Source organism: Alexandromys fortis, unplaced genomic scaffold (genome assembly GCF_014885135.2).
Source record: "Alexandromys fortis isolate MF-2015 unplaced genomic scaffold, M_Fortis_MF-2015_v1.1 scaffold_70, whole genome shotgun sequence".
NCBI classification, from domain to species: Eukaryota; Metazoa; Chordata; class Mammalia; order Rodentia; family Cricetidae; genus Alexandromys; species Alexandromys fortis.
The window spans coordinates 7625121-7644095 of NW_026067955.1; the positions used below are offsets into that span (position 1 = coordinate 7625121).

An 18975-nucleotide genomic window follows, 5' to 3' on the forward strand; every position below is an offset into this window, starting at 1 on the left:
CAGGGCAAGGTGTCTGCAGACTGTCAGAGTCAGTGAGTATCAGCCTCAGGCCTTCTGGTTCCCATTTCTGTGTAGCTCAGCACAAGAATGGGAAGGAACAAGCTAAGACTAGAAGAGGGCAGAGGGGGAGAAGTTTCAGGAAAGCAAATGGTAGAAGCCCCTCTAGGGCTTTTTATTGTCATTCTGCAGATGCCCTGGAAATTGAAGCTTTCATTTGTGTCATAGTGTTGAGGCTGGGTGGGTTTATTGTGCTGAATTCTGTGGTGTGGAAAGATCTTTGGAAAGCTTTGCTGGCATAGCTGTGGAAATGGTTCGGCGAGTAAAGTGCTTACCACAAGTGTGAGGACTTGAAGTCAGTCCCCAGAACATATTTAAAAAAAAAAACCACCAAGTATGATGTTGCACACCTGTAATCCCAGGAAGAGGGAGGTGGGGACAGATGGGTCACTGTGGCTCGATGGCCAGCCAGCATAGTCTACTTGGTGAGTGCCAGACCAATGGGAGATCCTGTCTCAAAAATAGAGGGGGTTGAGGCTTGGGAAAACAGTCATTGTTGCCTTCTGGACTTACACACACACACACACACACACACACACACACACACTACTCAATACACTACACCTACACATACTGAGTGTATGTGATAAAATTCAGCACCAAGGACAGTATCCATGGGTGCTCCTGCAGAAAGATGAATGACAGACAGACACAGACCTTGGACCTGGAAGCCTCCTTTAAGATCACAGAGTTCAACCTTCCTCTCCTGTTGCTCCCACAAAATAAAGTACCTGTCTGACTTCTGCTTGCATACCTACAACAGGGATCTTACAATCCAAAATCCAACCCTTCCCCTTGGGATGTAGTCAGTACTTGAACGTGGTCCCTTCTGTTTCAGGTGGGAAGTCAGAAAGATGGTTATTCACCATATTTACTTTAAAACTACTAAATATTTGTGCTTGGGGTGTAAATCAGTTGACAGAGTACTTGGCAGGAAGCCCTGTTTGATCCTCAGCATCCTATAAACTAGCATGGTGGCACACACCTGTAATCCCAGCATCAGGGTGACCTCTAGGTCATCTTTGGCTACATAGTGATCCTGTGGCCAGCCTGGGAGACACAAAACTCTGTCTCAAAAAGAAATTGCTAAATATTTGTGACATAAGTAGAGAAAATAATATGGAAACACATCCACTATCCAGATCAAACAAACAGGAGCCGTCACTGTATTTGCCTCAGAGCTGTTTGTGGGAAAAGCCATTACAAAAGTGTGCTTCTTAAGCTGGCCTCAAATTCAAAGAAATCCATCTGCTTTCGCCTCCCTGGTGTTGGGATTACAGGTGCACACTACCACACCTGACTCACAAAATATTCTTCCTTCTGCTTCTCCTCCTCCTCCCCTCCCTCTCCCACCCAGAAGTTCATGAATGCCAGGCAAGCACCCCATCCTTTGAGCCACATCCCTAGCTGATTCTCCTACATATAAAGTCAGACATGAATTGGCAGGTTTATTTTACAGGTCTTTGGATTGTTTGTCTAGCTTCAAAGCTCTCCAGTTCAAGATATCGTCACCCTGGGTCACATGTGGAAACGCCAGGGAGATAAGACCTGGGAGCACTCTTTGGCTTGTCCACTGTCTGCGCGAGAAACCTGAGTCAAGGTCCAGATCCCTGAGCAGCTCACGCCTGAGGTGTTTGTTTTAATAAGAGTCTTTCTCCCGGGTCTGAGTGATGATGGGTGCCCAGCTAGAACTGCAGTGGTGACTGCCTTGAAGTCCTCTGGAATGCACCAGCTCGGCACAGCTTGATCCACGGGATCATTAGGCATCAGAAGCTCAACCCCCCACCAAGGCGATTCAGGCAAGGAAGCCCGTGATCAGCCACTTTTCATCCCCGACAGCTCTTTCAGGCCTCATTCCTCCCACCCACCCTAGTGCTCAGGAGATGCCAATTAGGCTCCCAGGCTTCTCTGTCCGCTGATTCTGGACAGAGGACTGGGGAGCTCTCAGTTCAGGCTCAAAGACATCTTACTTTGTGTCTGAGTTTATCCTGGCTCCCTTCTCAGAGTCCTAGATCCCTTTGAAAGTGAAAGGCTTTAAGACTAAAAGAAAACCCCACATACTGGGGGAAGCCCACCAAGACACATTTGTCTCAAACATCCAATCCCAGTAGACTCAGGTCTCTCGGATGTACCAGTATGCCACTGTACATGTGAGGGGCAGCCTCACACTTTAGGTGGGGTAACCTCCTACTCAGACTCCCCGCCCAGGCACAGCAGAGAGAATGAATGAGAAGTGTCAGGGGGTGGATTGAGGAGGATGCACAGCCACGATGCCCAGCTTTTAGGATCTTTCTTGTATGAGCTCTTCAGATATAAATTTGTCTTCACGCCCCAGCTCTAACCTTGAAGATGCTCCATCCAGACTTCCCTTACCACCAAGAATGACATGCCTGTCCCAAGCCGCCTTCTATGCTGTCTCCAGCACCCCTCCTTATCTAAGCCGCTCTTCCTATGCCCCTCCTTTCTGCCTACCAAACCCAGAGCCATGCCTCCTCTGATTGCTTCTGCCCCCACCCAGTTCTGTGTGACCTTTACCCCCTGATGCCTGGTATGACAGCCTTTGTCTTCTGTCATATGTCATTGTGCCACCCTATCCCCAGCCCGAGTCCCCAGGGCCCAAGGGCGGGAGCCACCTCGCCTTTTCTTAGCCTTGGCTCCTCTAACCATTTCTCGTGTAGAGTTTCCAGATGAATTATTCATTGTGTCAACACATATTAATATCAAGTCCCTAATACATGCCAGACAACATGTCAGGGGCTGTGTGTACAGTGGAGAACAAGGCCACCCTGTTCCTTCAGCAGGTGCTCCTGGCTCACTAATCCACACAGCACTCACTTGTACACACACCTGGAACTCCCCACAGGCCAAGACCAGGGCCCCAGAATGAGCACAGGAGGGAATGTCTATCCCCAGCAGCCTCCAGCCAGTGCAGGCCCAGAGAGCACAGGCTGAAAGTCTGGATTCCGTGTCCCCAGAAGGGGCAGCTCTGGGGCAGTGTTCTTGACCCACCCTAACCCCAGAGATCAGCTCCAGTGGGTTCCCGACTCCCCACTTCCTCGTCTCTTTCCCTTTCCCCTGCCTTGTCTCCTGGAATCAGTCTTAGGCTGTTTCTGACCATTCCAATTCTGGACCATCTTGAGCTGGGACTGGGAATCCAGACCTGTGTGCCTACTGGTCAAATCAAACAGCAATAGGCATGACGAATCAGAGCCGACTGGGAACAGACTTCTCTGAGCAGGTCTTTACTCTGAACCTTAGTTATACTGACTATCCTGACTTTAGGAGCTAGGTGGAGTCTTCCGGAGATGCTGAGGTCTGGAAGGTGACTGCAGAATGATCCGAAGTTCACGGGTATCCTCTTCTATATAGTGAGTTTGATGCCAGTCTGGCTACAGGAGACCTTATCTCAAAGCAAAACAATAGCAGCCAAAAACAAAGAGAGGGGAGGGGCTCCAGGCAAGTGCGATGACTCGGCTGGTAAAGGCACGTGGTACCAAGCCTAGCGACCTGAGTTTGCTTCCCAGGACCCAATGGTACGTGGAGAAAGATGATTTCTGAAAGTTACCCTCTGACCTCTGCACATACATGATGGCATGTGTGTGTCCCCCATAGACACACAGTACAGAAGATGGTTTTTAAGAGGAAGGGCATCCAAGAAAGTGGTGTGTGAGCAGACACCTGGACAAAACCCATGCAGAGCAGCTGTTGATGCTACCCCACTCTGTCCCGGCTGTTGATGCTACCCCACTCGGTCCCTCGTGCCTGCCACACCGGAGGTGTCTCTCAGGTCACCAGCCCTCTCAGTGCTGTGGCAGAGGTGTCTTCCTGGCCTTGTCCTTCGTGGGTCTCAGGAGCCATCAGTCTTTACCTAGTGACAGTAACTCTAGGTAGACAGATGGCCATTTGTCACTCATCCTCAGGCCTCCTCTCTGGCAGTGACAGAGCATCTTTGACTGGTAGGCCAAACTGGGAGCTGCTCTCCAAGTCTCTCTCTCACCTGGGGACAAATGAACAGGACATAAATGACAAGATAGAGTTGAGTAGGCTCAGCATCAAAAGGGAGTGAGTTTCCCACTGGAAGGTGGCCAGTGCCAAATAAGCCACCTAGAAATGACACTGGGGAGTAGTGGAAGATTCTGAGTCTGAGGACCTGGGTCTCTACTCTCTCTCTGGCTGCATCTGCAGTTCATTGTATCCATCTGAGCAATGGAAAGACCTTTCTCTGCGTGGTGATCTGTAAAGCACAGGGGAAAGTCAGAGGTGCTCTCCAGATGGGCCAGGGAATTGGCTCAGCGGATCAAATCACTTACAGCACAGACTTGACAACCTGAGCTTCATCCTTGGATCCCATGGTGGAAGGAGAGAGCAAACTCCTAGAGTGGTTCTCAGACCTGCATACACCACATACCCCTCACACACACCACACACAATCACACAATCTCTCTCTCTCATACACACACACACACACACACACACACACAGTTTTTAAAAATGTAAGTACTCACTAAGCCATGCTATTCCATAGAGAAGGTTCCTGCTGCAGTTAAAGCCAGCCATGCACAGTTGGAAGGATCGCTGTATGAAGTAAGGCAAGCAACCGTTGGTTGTATTCATTTGAAAATCTCACTGATACACGCAGTTCCGCGGCACCTATGAGCGACATTCAGTACACACATGTCTGCTCTGAGAGCTGGCGCCATGCTCCCATTGACTTGGCTTTGCTGTTTCTAGTCTGTTCTTTGTAGGGCTGGGTCTGCAGCAGCAGAAAAGCAGGTCCATGAAGGCAGAGACCTTAATCGACCCTAACTGCCTCTCTGCCAGCACCCACTGCAGGGCTGGGCCCTGGGTGGCTGCTCAGAGACAGCAGGGAAGAACTTCCTCATACCACAGCAGGAAATCCCTCAGTCAGACCTGTGGAAGGACTCTCAGAAACTGGATAGACCTTTAAAGGCAGGAACTAGTTCACCACACAAGCTTCCTGCTTCATCCTTTGTTGTTGTCAGAAGGCCAACAGCACACAGCAGTTCTGGGACCAGGGAACTAGGCATATGGAAACCCCGCCATGCCTGGCCCACCCAGCCCCACACCTTTAGACTCTGTGGGCCCAACATGGCAAATGTTTATTTGGGTTGATCCTGTTATTTGCTATGAGGACTCCAGGCCTGGAAGGACCGGAGCCCATGACAGAACTTCAGGGCTGTCACTTCTCTGAGAGAAGATGGTAGAGGTGGTGGCAGTGTCCCAGGTTCAGTCCCTGTGGGATACTTGTTTGACTCTCATGGTGACAGTTCAGGTCCTTTCCCTGTTTCTATGGATCCCACATCACAGTAGGGGCTCACACTGGGGACTGTCACCAAGTTCTCGTTGTGTGTGTGTGTGTGTGTGTGTGTGTGTGTGTGTCCCTGTGTGTATGTCTCTGTGTGTATGTCCCTATGTGTGTATATGTGGTAGTCTGTGTATCTGTGTGTCTGTCTATGTGTATCTCTGTGTGTGTGTGTCTGTGTCGTGTCCCAGCCTGAGTTTGCCTCTTGGAGCCATGAAAAGCAGTGTGGACAGGGCAGGGCAAGGGCTCCACAGCTCCTTTGAAGGTTCTTCCAAAGAGGAAATCCCTTTGTGCACCGCATGATCTCTGAGGCTCTCCAGGCAAATTGGGAAGATGAATCAACTGCGGGGGCCCCCATAGCTTCAAAGGCAGTGCAAGGTGGCAGTTCAGGCAGGTAGGGCTGTTCTCATTAGAGCTGGGGTGGTGGGCGCTCCCAGCAGAACTGAGGTTGAGACTGACACCCACAGCTTGGAGCCCTGAGGGATAGCCTGCCGCCTTGGGCCCTGAGGGCTAGCCCACAGCCTTAGGTCCCAGGAGTGGGGGTAGGGTGGGGAGCAGCCTACAGCCTGCCTCTCTTCCTTGTGGACCCCATTGCTGCAGAGGGTGAGACAGAAATGGGTTAAAGCAGAATGCTGGAGTCACTGCATTACAGACTCCGCCCACAGGCAGGGGTCTATAGAATAGCAGAGGGCTGGTGGGGCCGCAGACAGTGGACGAATTATGGTGACTGAGGATGTCTCAGGATGTGGCCATCCCCCTCCACACAGTCACACACAGACAGACACAGACAGTTGGGACCGTGTGCATTCCAGTCTTTTGCTGTTTTGTGTGTGCAAGCGCATGTGGGCTTGCCTGCCAGGGCAGGTGTGGGAGGCTAGAGGTCAGCATCGTGTGTCTTCCTCCATCTCCCTTCAACATACCTTTTTATCTTTTTTTTTTTATTTTATTGAGAATAAGAAAATAAAGTTTCCGCCTCCTCCCAGCCTCCCATTTCCCTCCCCCTCCCCCACTCTTCTCCTCCTCCCCCCTCTCTTCTCCCCCTCCCCCCACTCCTCTCCCCCTCCCTCTCCTATCCAAAGAGCAGTCATGGTTCCCTGTCCTGTGGAAAGTCCAAGGTCCTCCCCCCTCCCTCCATGTCTAGGAAGGTTAACATCCAAACTGGCTAGGCTCCCACCAAGCCAGAACATGAAGTAGGATCAAAACCCCTTGCCATTGACCTTGGCTTCTCATCAGTCCTCATTGTTCGCCATGATCAGAGAGTCCGGTTTTATCCCATGCTGTTCCAGTCACAGTCCAGCTGGCTTTGGTGAGCTCCCAATAGATCAGCCCCACTGTCTCAGTGGGTGGGTGCACCCCCCGTGGTCCTGACATCCTTGCTCGTGTTCTCCCTCCATCTGCTTCTCATTGGGACCTTGGGAGCTCAGTCCAGTGCTCCAGTGTGGGTCTCTGTCTCTATCTCCATCCATCACCAGATGAAGGTTCTATGGTGATATGAAAGATATTCGTCAGTAATGCTATAGGATAGGGTCAGTTCAGGTTCCCTATCCTCAGCTTCCCAAGGGACTAACTGGGGACATCGCCTTGGGCTCCTGGGAGCCACTCTAGGTTCCAGTCTCTTGCCAACACTAAGGTGGCTCTTTTAACTAAGATATGTGCTTCCCTGCTCCCCTATCCAACCTTCCTTTATCCCAATCTTCCTGTTTCCTCAAGTTCCCCCAATCCTCCCCTTCTTACTTTTCTCTCCCTGTCCCCCCTTATCCCCAACCCACCCCACCCCCAAGATCCCAATTTTATACCTTTTTATCTTTAACATTTATTGTAATGTGTGCGTGTGCGCGCGCGCGTGCGTGCGCACCACAGCATATGCATGAAATCAGAGGACAACTTGCCAGAGTTGGTTCTCTCCTTCCACCATGTGGGCCCCAGGGATTGAGCTCAGGCCATCAGACTTGACAGCAAGAGCCCTCACCGACCTTCCATCTTATTTTTTGAGCCAGGGTCTGTCATTGACCTTGGGGCTCTCTGTTTTGGCTAGGTTGGCTGGCCAGTGAGCCCCCTGGGATCTGCTTGTCTCTGCCCCTCCAGCACCGCATTTAAAGGCATGCACCACCATGTCCAACCTTGTAAGTGGGTGCTCAGGATTTGAACCTGGATCCTCATACTCAAGCAGCAAGCGCTTTACTCACAGAGCCATCTCCCCAGCCTCTCAATCATTTTTTTTTATTATTTTTTAAAAAAAAAATTTTTTTTTGTAGTGCTGGAGATAGAGCCCAGGAACTTACTCACCAAATTACATTCCAAAGCAGCTGCTTGCACTGTTAACAGTGAGTGCCTGCCCCAACCTTGTGCAGTGTCCTGTGCATTGCCACACAGTCACAGCAATGATATTTGGAAGCCCAGGTCTCATCCTGGCTTAACTCGCCCACCCAGAGCGATGCCAGCTCCAGTAAAGCTACATTGCCCACCACCACTGTCCCTCGACATGTTGGCAGTTGGAATGGACATGGCCGACTCTGCTCTGTCCTGCCCTGTACCCCAGCTCCAGGACCTCTTAGTCCCTCTATAACTGCACTGCAGGTATAGCTGTCACCCAAACTAGCCCAGAACCTTCTATCTCTCTGCTCTTATGAGGCAGCACTGCCTTCCATTTACACCTGTTTCTCAAGCTGACTGTGAACTTCTCAGCCCCCAGTGCACAGTGCAGGCCCCATAATGGTTTGATGAGTGAATACATGAACGTCTCCCCTCCCAGAAGCTGGTGTACTAGAATGCAGAAAGCTGGATGGATGCAGCCCACTGGTCTCATTCTCAATCTCCAGTTCTTTACCGTGTAGCCACTGGGGGGCATCCTGCCGTCTCAGGAGATGGAGGGGCATGGAGGCACAGTGTGCACTGAGCGTTGGCTGTAGGGAGCACCAGTCCCTCTGGAGGTTAAGGGGGCCATAGATAGTGTATGTAAGTACCATAGAGAGAATAACTGGGGTAGCTAATGGTACATCGGTGTAAGCCCATGCTCTGAGTGTCTGCCAAGACCGGGCACAGTGTCTGGAGATTTGAGTTTTAATCTACGGTACGTGGGTCTGTGGATATGTGATTTCCAACCATCTAAGTGGATGGAGGAGGAGAGTTGAGCAATGAGCCCGCTCAGAGCCAAGTAGCTACCCTGCCTGCTCTGGCCCATTTCTCAAGTGGGTAAAATTAGCATCACAAGCTCAGGGCTGAAAGAGACCCAGTGTTGAAATTGGAGCGGCGGCAGGGCTGCGTCCCGGCACCCGGCCGCCCGCATGGCTAGCTTATGCCCAGAAATAATTACACAGAAACTGTATTCTTTCAAACACTGCCTGGTCCGGCTAGGTCCAGTTTCTTATTGGCTAGCTCTTACATATTGTTCTAACCCATTTCTAATATTCTGTGTAGCCCACGAGCTGGCTTACCAGGGAGGATCTTAACCTGCATCTGTCTGGAGCGGGAGCATCATGGCGACTCACTCAGCTTCCTTTTCCCAGAATTCTCTTCTGTATACTCCGCCTACCTAATTTTCTATCCAATAAAATGGGCCAAGGCAGTTTCTTTATTAATAAGAAATCACTCCCACATCAACCCAGCACTTGCCTCCTCCAGTTTCTGGATGAGGACCCCTTAGGCATTTGGAAGGTGCCTCGATTTTCAGGTACCTTCTTGAGGAGTGCTGACTCCAGGATGGAAGTACCAATCCAAGCCTGTCGTTTGGCAGGTATGAAAACCAAACGGGCCCAGAGAGGTCTGGGGGCTGCCCAGGTTTGCACGACATCAGCTGGGACTCATCCCTTCATCCCTCCTCCCTCTAACTGAGGTTTGGGGTTAGAAGGAGTCCAGTGATTCAGCCAGAGAGAGAGCCTGGCTGTGTAGACTAGGACAAGCCCAGTGACATGTGGCCTTGCTCCCTGGGAAGTCACTGTATTTGTCAACTGGGATGGTCCTCCCTCAGGGTCAGGAGCCCCTTAAACTCCACACAGTGGCCACTGCCCCTTATTGGATCTCAGAGCTCTGGCTGTGAAACGGGAGGGACATCTTTCTCCCCTCATCCCCTACCCTAACTCAGCATCCTCCTGCCTATTTCCCCGAGAGGACCAAAGGGAAGCAGACTTCTGTTGAGCCCTCTGCCTTTGGCCATGAGTTAAGTCAAAGTGGTGGGAGAGAGGCCAGGGATGTGGCTCACTCAGTTGGTACAGAGCTTTTGTAGGCTGTGAGGAGGCCCTGGGTTCTATCTGGGTACCGCATAGACTAGGTGTGGAGGCACACCCCTGTAACTCCAGCACTCAGAAGATAGAGGCGCGAGGATCAGAAGTTCAAGGTCATTCTCAGCTTCGTGGTGAGTTTGAGGCCAACTTGGGCTACATGAGACCCTGTCTCAAGGAAATAAATGATCAGGGGAAGGCTTTGTGGGAGAGTTTCTTTGTGCCTTCCCTAGATGCCGGGGTACAGCCAGTTTAAGGCCCACTGTCTAGGGAAAGGTCTCTAGGCCTCTAGGCAGCTCTTTTGTGCCTAGCGAGGTGGGACTTTGGAAGGGAAGGTGGGAAGTCGCTGCAGTTGGCTCTGGAGCGTCTCTGGAGGCAGTTGAACATGATAGTGTTAATGTTAGCACATTGATGGATACTATCGGGTTGTGTACATAAGTGATTAACATGGGGATTTTATGCCACATAACACAACAGAGGAATATTAATAAGTCCATGCCTTCACTGAAGAGAATGAAATGATCAGAAATAGGGTCAGCTGTGGGAAGCTTGGGACCATGATTTACACATAAGCCAAACTCTAAACAAGGCACTGGTGGGACCAGCCCTCTGCCCTTCATCATGTGGAGTTTTTCTTTTTCAAGACAGTGTCTCATGTACCCCAGGCTGGCTTCAGACTTACTGTGTAGCTGAGGATGGCCTTGACCTTCTGATCCCCCTGCTTCTACCTCCTGGGTGCTGGGATGCCAGGTGTGTGCCGCCATACTCTGTTTATGCCGTGTCCTCGTGCAGATGGGGAAGGCCCGCTGTAGCTGAGCTACGGTCTTAGTGGTTATCTCTGTGGGTTATCAGTGTTGGTTGGTCAAGCCCAGGCTAGCTGCCAGCACTCTACACCCCCTGCACTGACAGCAGCCCTTACCCAGCGGGTGTCAGCAGCCCAGACTCCCAGTCACTTCCTGGCTATGTGACCTGGGATACGTTATTCATCCTCTCTGAGCCTCTCTTCCTTGTTTGAAAAATGGAAATAGTAATAGTATCTATGACCCTAAAAGAGAAAAATTGACTTTGCACCTCTGGTACACAGCCTGGTTGTATGGGGGAAAAAAAAAAAAAAAAACCTCCATCATAGTAAAAGCTCCATCAACTGTGGCTACAAACTGAGATGCCTGTCCATAGTAAAGTCACTGGGGAAAACTGTTCCCCATGGTGAGGACGCAGGAGCCCACAGGCTGGATCCATGAATCTGAAGGGGCCAGCTAGGAGGGGCCTGAGCTGCTGGCCATGCACCTCTGGATGCCCCTTAAGCTCTGCATAGCTGCCCAGAGAAGCTGAACAATCAGCAAAAGCCAAATATAATTAGAGGGCAGAGTCTGGGACAGAGTGAAGGAAAAACAAACAAACAAAAACAAAACAATCACCTATGTGAGGGCTTGACATGGCCTGGCCAAACTGAGCAGAGTGTGGAGGAACACAACCCCGGCCCACACTGTAATTGCGGAGTGATTGCTCTCCTTGCCTTCTGCGGAGTAGATAATTGGCTCTCCTGGCTCTGCCTCATTTCCCTAGCATCGCTGGGGAATGAGAAATTTTTAAGTGAATTTTAAATAACTAAAGTTGATCACCGTGGTCCCTAACATTTTTTCCCACTGAATCACTCTGGGGAGACATTTCTCTGCTATGGTGACATGTTTCCCTGCTTCCTTGGTCAGAACTGTTTGACTTAGCCCACCTTTTCCCTGCCGGGTTGGCTGCCAGGGGCCATGTGTCCATCCTCCGATGGCCGCACTTCCTTTGTCTCTGTGTTTCCTGTTTACTTCCATGCTTTCCTGCTTGGACACAATGCAGCTGGGGTGTATACATGTGTGCTTTGCACATATGTGTAGTGGCTAGAAGAGGGCGTTCTGTCTCTTTTTGCCTGTGTGTATGTGCATATGTGTGTGTGTATGTGTGTGTGGTGCATGTGTGTGTGTGCATATGTGTGCGTGTGTATGTATGTGTGTGTAAATGCCACAGTTTGTGTGTGGAAGTCAGAGGACATCTTTCTCTCCTTCCACCATTTAGGTCTGGGGACTGAACCCAGGTCTTCAGTCTTGCTGTCCAGCACCTTTACCTGATGAGCCGTCCCATTGGCTTCGCTCTCCTCCTTAGTTTTGAGACAGTTTCCTACTGAATCTGAATCTAAGTTGGCTAACCAGTGAGCTCTACAGGTCTGTCTGTCTCTGCCCCACAAAAGTGGGCTTGGTTGCACACTGGGCTATTATGTGGGTGCTGGGGATTTGAACTCAGGTTCTCTTGCTTTCACAGCAAGTTCTCTCAACCACTGAGCCATCTCCTGATGTGGGAAGTCCTTTGCATATGTGTTGCTTTTATTGGTTAATGAATAAAGCTGCTTTCGGCCAGTGGACTAACAGGATATAGCCAGGCTGAAAGAGATATATATAGAGAGAGTAGGCAGAGTCAGAGAGAAGCCAAGTAGCCACTGCAGGAGACAGGAAGACAGACACCTCGGCTGGAGTCCCATGAAACTTTCCCAGTAGGCTACGACCTCGTTGTGATGCACAGATTAATGGAGATGGGTTAGTTTAGGATATAAGAGCTAGCTAAAAATATACTTAAGCTATTGGCCAAACAGTTTTGCAAATAATAGAGTTTCTGTGTGATTATTTCGAGTCAGGGTGGTCGAAAAAATGAACAAACAGCCTCCAGCAACAATCTCCCTAGCCTTGCCTTATGGCTTTAGGGGCTTCATGAACAGAGACACAATTATAGACATGTTCATATGCACATCCATTTGTAGTGCGAGGAGCCAGGGTTGTGTTCTCATAACTTCAACCAAGTCCTAAGCCACCTTTATTCTTGCACTGTTATCAAGTGCTGAATTCTGTGATTCTGCCTCCACCCACTCCCTGACAAACCAGCTCTCTCCAGAGAGGGCAGGTTACTGTCAAGCATGTATGAACTTTCCTGGCCAAACATGAGCAAATGTCTTCTTACCTGAGATAGGGCAACAAAGTAACAGATTCTACAAATGGACCAAAGTCACAGTTTCACCAAAGACCAACTTAACAAAACATGTTCTTAATTCCAGAACATGAATGAGGGGGTCACGGACAGGAGCTTAGGGGGCCAAAGCAGCCACATCACTGAAAGGTCTCACTCTGTCTTGGATGGATGGCAACTTCCTCATAGCTGCGTAGATGGAGTCCCCCCTTCAGTTAGCTCCTGTATACTCCAGCACCCCTCAAGACTCCAAGCATCTGGGGCAGAAGTACACACAGCTGGGAGGAGGTGTAGGAAGGAGAAACTGGAAGCTGCCCCTCCTCTGTGAGGGGACACCATCAGGCCTGGTTTCCATGGTCCCTTGCAAGTGGTCACAGCTGCTTCATGAAGATAGTAATGTCGGTTATGCTTGGAGCACAGCCTTCCACAACACAGCCCTCCTAGGTACTTGGGAAACATTCAGCTGACAAGAGAGGAATGGAAGTGACTGAGAGCAGCTACAAGACCCCGTGACAACGTTCTCCCTCCTTACCCTGGCCACAGTTTCGTCACCTACTGGCTTTGGGCTATTCCTGAGAGAAGGGAGGCCACGGCCAAGCATGGCAGCTCACGCCCACAGTCCTAGCACTCTGGGGGCCAAGCGAAGAGTGTGAGTTTGAGGCCCACGTGAGCTGCATGGCGGCATCCTCTCTCAAAACAGAAAAGAAGACTATCGTGGAGTTATGGATAAGCACCTGAAAAGCAAAATGTCATGGGATGCCCAGCAAGACATGAAGGGACGCTACTAACTTTAGTCTGACCCAGTATCACATACAGCGACTGTAGCCCCAAAAGTATTGGGGGCGTTGCTTGTCTAGGTCCTGAAGCTGCTCACAGTAGTGACCAGAAAGGAAGAAGCCAATCTCTGTGGTATCGCCCACCTCGGCTTTGCAGCTGCTGTTAGCAGCGCCACCCCCAAGCTTCCCCTCTTGGAATATCCCCAGCAAGTGTCTGTGTGCCTGAGCAATGACCTGGAATCAGGGGGCCTTGGCTGCCCTGTTAGAATCTGAACGATCACGTAACTGCCACGATCCTTTATCTTCCCGTTTATAAAGTAGGGAAGAAAGTGAAGCCTATGAGGATTGAATACTGTTCATGCCTCTAAGACTTCCAGGAAGGGGCCAGGCACATGGGGAAAGTTAAATATGATTATCATTATGATAATGGAATCCTAGCACATACACATTGAATGCTAACTACATGTGCTTGGTGATAGAGACAGAGGGGAAGTGGGGAACAGCTCACTGGTTAAGCACTTGTCTAAATCCTCAGAACTTATGTAAATGCCTGGTGGGTGTGGAGGCTGCTTGTACTTCCAGCGTCAGAAGACAGAGACAGGGAATCCCAGAACAAGCCATCTGGCAAGACTAGCCATATCCACAGGCTCTGGGTTTGGCTGATAGACCGGCCCTCACTGAAGAAGGGTTGAGAAAGGTTCCTGCCATAACCTTGGGCCTCCTTGGGCATACACATGCATAGCACGCACACATGCAAAAAAGCCCATAGATTTGCAAACATGCATATGTACACATTCAAAAATGGGAAGGAGAGAGAGAGAGTACACACACACACACACACACACACACACACACACACACAGTGGATAGTTTTATCAGTCTTTACATTCCCTGGGAAGGTTTCCTGGACAGAAGGTGGGCTGGGGGACACTCCACTGTTGCCACTGTGAGCCGCTGTCAGCGTGAGCGGAGCTGTCACTCTGAGTGGACTGGGAGACAGAGGGCAATGCCCATTGATAGTTTGGCAGCCCCAGTCTGTATTTATCAATATTCAGGGCACGGATGAAGGAGTGAGCCAAGATGAGGTGGTGGGATCAGAGACTCAGTGGGCCTATCTACTGCAGGATGGCTGCGAGCTTCCGGATACTGACCCAATCAGCCATCGGGAGAGACTTGTGTAAAATGGGTGATGCTGGCGGAACCCCAGCGTACTCACAGGCTATGCCAACCCTGCCTTCTTGGGCCTGCTCATCACCGGAGTGCCACTTTGTCCCAGGTCACAGTGGCACACCCAGGGACACCCTTTCTATGCTGCTCACTTCCCCCTTTCCTCTGAGTATCAAAATCCTAGAAAGTTGGGGTACGAGGATCAGCTGGCCATCTGTGCCCACAGGCAGCAAAGTTGTCCTCTGTCCCTGCTTGCCCAGGACTGAGGTGCTCTTGGAAACAGGGGACTTCTGGTGCAGAAAGTAAGACAGATGGTCCTCTGGCAGGCAGACAATTGAGCCATCTCTCACTGCCCACTTGCAACGAGGAACCTTCACCTGACTGTCTTAACTGGAAGCAATCTTTCTTGCCTTCGATATTCTAAAACAGTATTTGTGCTTGTCAGTACCTAACCTCCACTCCCACTTAAAAAAAAAAAATCCCATTATGGGGGGGGGGGCATCTTATTTTTGTTGTGTCCTGAATGCACTGAGAGAGAGGGTCAAAGTGGGAGGTGACAACCGTGGGTAGCCTTCCTGGGGTTCTGGGTCGCTCTATCCCTTCTGTGGCTTAGAATGCAGGTTTCCGGAAAGCCATCAGTCTTGAAAACATTTAATTACAGGGAAAGATCTCCAAGGCTGGCTGTTACTTCCCAGGGATACATTTGTTTTCTCCTGCTCTTTCTGAAGGCGCTGAGGCACTGAGGAAATTGAACTGAAGAAGCAACTAGGGGCTGGAGGGATTCCTGGAAGGGAGGAAGAGGGAAAGGAGAGCTGAAAGGTGGAGCCAGGAGTGGGCACAGTGAGTCGGAAGAAACCATCCTGAGTAAAGGAGTGAGAGAAAGATGGTTCAGACAGACGTGCTGCTGGGCCCAGCTGGCTCTGAGAGGAACAGGGTCCCAGAGAAGAGAGAGGGCAGGAGTACTGAGAAAAGGTCCTGCTGAGAAAGGCTAGAGACGGACCAACCAAGGAGAGCTTCCCAGAGTTTGTATTGGGGGCCAGGCAGTGACAGCGATTGAAATTGGGTTGGGGGTCCTTTGATGTTGTACCGTCTTCAACTCCGGTGAACATTTGGTGGATTGGTGGAGCCTAAAGGAGATCCCCAAATGCCAAGGATTCTTTCCAGCCACCCCTTGCAGCCTCTTCTCCAGGGATCATAGAAATGGTAAGGTCGTGTAGACCCTCGTTCTAAGGAAGCCCTGACTCTGCACGTCCTTTCTTGCAGGTTGTGACAGCGAGCACTGGGGTCCCCACTGCAGCAATCGGTGTCAGTGTCAAAACGGCGCCCTGTGCAACCCTATCACCGGCGCCTGCGTGTGCGCCCCTGGCTTCCGAGGCTGGCGCTGTGAGGAACTCTGCGCACCGGGTACCCACGGCAAGGGCTGCCAGCTGCCTTGTCAGTGCCACCACGGCGCCAGCTGCGACCCGCGCACTGGCGAGTGCCTCTGCGCACCTGGCTACACCGGTGTCTAGTGAGTAGGGAGGGCGTGACCTGGGGGTGGGGCCAGGGAGAGGTCAGGACTGCAGGGGTGGGGAAAGGAGGGGGATGGGATGGAGCCAGGAGAGGTGAGGCCCGGCTGGGAGAGAAAGGCGTGGCCTGGATGACCCTGGTTTGGAGCAGGACAGTGCTGGGGCCTAGGGGCTGTCATGGAGCTTTCAAGGCTTTGGGGCAACTTATTAGCCTAGTGAGTAGGAAGATGAGAGCTTGTGAAATCTGCCCTCTGACCCCAAGTGCAGCAGTGTGTGAGTATCCAGGCCTCGTGTACACAAGTCTCATATCCATGCCATGAGTCCCACTAGAGTCACCTGTCAGAGGGCCCTTCCTAGTTAGGGGACACAGAAGTGAGCTTAGCCTTCTCTTTTGGCCACTCCAGTATACCTCTGCTTGCCACATCCGAATTAATACATCTGAGGCATAGGGCTGGTAAGAGCCCAACTGATATATCATGTGCTGATTGGTCCCCTCACTTCTGTGCCCTGGGGAAGCCACACTGCTAGGGGCTCCCCAAGACAGCGTAGCTGACACTCTCACAGCCAAGACTGGTGTTGTTCCAGCCCTGCTGAAGGCTCTAGAGTCTTCCTGGATCCTTAGGCATCAGCCAAGGATGCTGACTACAAGACTTCTTGGATTGAGAGCCTTTCCTGTCCCGATGTCTGGGCTCCCAGGGCCTTCGAGCTTGAAGCCATGGCCTTTGGAATGAGACCCAAGGCAGTGATGCAGACCTTCCCCTTGCTCCCACAGTGCTGCCCCCCAACTCATGGCAACTGGGAGCTTTTCAGAGTCTGGAAAGGAAATGTCTCAGAATATCTGACTCCCTCCTTTGAAAATAGGAACATTTTCAGAGGCTGGAGATTTGTCTCCGTTGTTAGGAGTGCTAGCTGCTCTCCCAGAGGTCCTGAGTTCAATTCCCAGCAACTATAATGGGATCTGATTCCCTCATCAGGCATACAGGCATACATGCAGAGAGAGCACTCATACACATAAAATACACAAAGAAATAAATCTTTAAAAGAGAAAGGGAGAGGGAGGAGGAAGAAGAGGAGGCAGCAGCCATGGCAGGTTTCTGAAGACAAAATCCAAGGCCACTTTTTAGCCCCTTGGTCTTGCTGTTTCATCTATCTGGCATGTCCTTGCACTCTCTCAGTGAAATTAGTCTCACCTTCAAGGCCTAAGTAAGACTGTCTTTTTAGGGAAGATCCCTTCAGCTTCCTGCCCAGAATTTTCAAGGGTTGGCCCAAGTACCCTACAGTTCAATATATTATGTCTGAGATCTGTCTCCCTCTACTGGCGGGGATCAGAACATCCATTCTTAAGGTGCAGGGTTTCAGGCCTTCAATTTGGCAGGTAGGCGGATTGCTGCCCTCATTCACCACCATGGTGGGGGAGGAGTTAGGTGTCAGGTGGAGGGGTTGACAAGGTTGTCCTCGTAGACAAGGCTCACTAGGGAACCCTGGGTTTGAGCTCTAGGACGTTCTTGGGAATACTGTTGTATATGACTCTCCCTCTCCGTGCAGCTGCGAGGAGCTGTGCCCCCCTGGGAGCCATGGAGCTCACTGTGAACTACGCTGCCCCTGCCAAAATGGGGGCACCTGCCACCACATCACTGGAGAGTGTGCCTGCCCTCCAGGCTGGACGGTAGGTGGACCCTCAAGATGTAGGTGGGCATCATAAGAAGACTTGGCATCCGTCACAAGACCGTGAAAAACTAAATTCATCTCTCTACCCACATCTATAGTCATGAGCCATTATGGGACACTCGCTAGCAATGAAGAGCCCCAGGTCTAGGATCTGTGTGATCTAAGGCAAGTTACTTAGCCTCTCTGAGTCAGAGGTCTCTCACCGGCAACAGAGTTGAATTTTCCTCATATAATTGGCTCTGTCTAGGGCTGGACACGTATCTCGGTTGGTAGAATGCTTGCCTAATAGGCATGATCCTGGGTTCATCCCTCACACCTCATAAAACCAGGGTTGGTAGCACGGACCTTTAATTCCTGCACTTGGAAGGTGGAGACAAGAGGACCAGAATCTCAAGGGCATCTTCAGCTACATAACAAGTTCAAGGTCAGCCTGGGCTACATGAGACCTTGCTGAAAAAAAATATTTTTAATTAAAAAAAATCAGCTCTGAGTTTGGGTCTGGGTATCCAAATGAGTTTCAGGTGTGGCAGGATCTGGGCAAGAGAACCACAGCAGGGTAGGGCTCAGCTGGATTTGTGAAACATTACCCTAGCTCACATATTCATGCTGACTCTGTGGCCCCCAGAATCTGTTATATTCCCAGGTGCTTCAGGTACTTCTGATGCAGCCACTGCCAGCACAGGCTTCCAGTCTGGGAACCCCCACTGTGGGAAGCAGATGGAAATATAGCCTCACCCATGGAGGCCTTCCCTCGGGTGACATGTCCGAAGCTACCCCGACAAACCTCCCAGTCTCTAGTCTCAGCTTCCCCATGGACACAAATGATTTACCTTCAGTGAACCTTGCTTGGGTTGCCTAGCATGGTAGGCACAATCCTCGGGTATGATTACATATCCACGGTGCTTGGCAAATGTCAAAGCCTTTGTACCAGCTTGCTTTATACCCCTGGATATCACAGGCTAGCCACAGCCTCCTATCAGCTGCCAGGCTCCCCTGGTCAGCACCTCCCAGGCTCATGGCTCCCAAGCCTCGGAAAGGCTGTCAGCCTCAGAGGCTGCCCTTCCACACTGTATCCCCCGTAACATGTCCCACTTCAGGAGAGGCTCAGTTGCCTCTCCAGGGACAGGGACAGGCCTGCTGAGTACAGCCAGGTATTTCAGGAGGCTTTCAACACCAAGCACCCAAGGGCAGCCAGGAAGGACATCTATAGGCTCAAGGGTGCTTCTCGACGGGGGGGGGGGGGGCGCTTAGGACGCTGG

General features: G+C 51.0%; 1 protein-coding gene across 9 annotated transcripts in view; it reads left to right on the forward strand.

The window, feature by feature from the left end:
• Megf11 (multiple EGF like domains 11) overlaps nucleotides 1–18975 on the forward strand; it is a 330639-nt gene that overhangs the window by 233634 nt on the left and 78030 nt on the right. For all 9 annotated transcript variants that reach the window (XR_007593522.1, XM_050151800.1, XM_050151803.1 and 6 more), the window contains exons 6-7: nucleotides 15804–16050; nucleotides 17594–17714. Coding sequence is in view for 8 of the 9 variants with exons in the window: in XM_050151800.1 (XP_050007757.1) it covers nucleotides 15804–16050; nucleotides 17594–17714 (368 nt within the window). In the remaining variant the exon portion in view is untranslated. The remainder of the gene's footprint in view (nucleotides 1–15803; nucleotides 16051–17593; nucleotides 17715–18975) is intronic.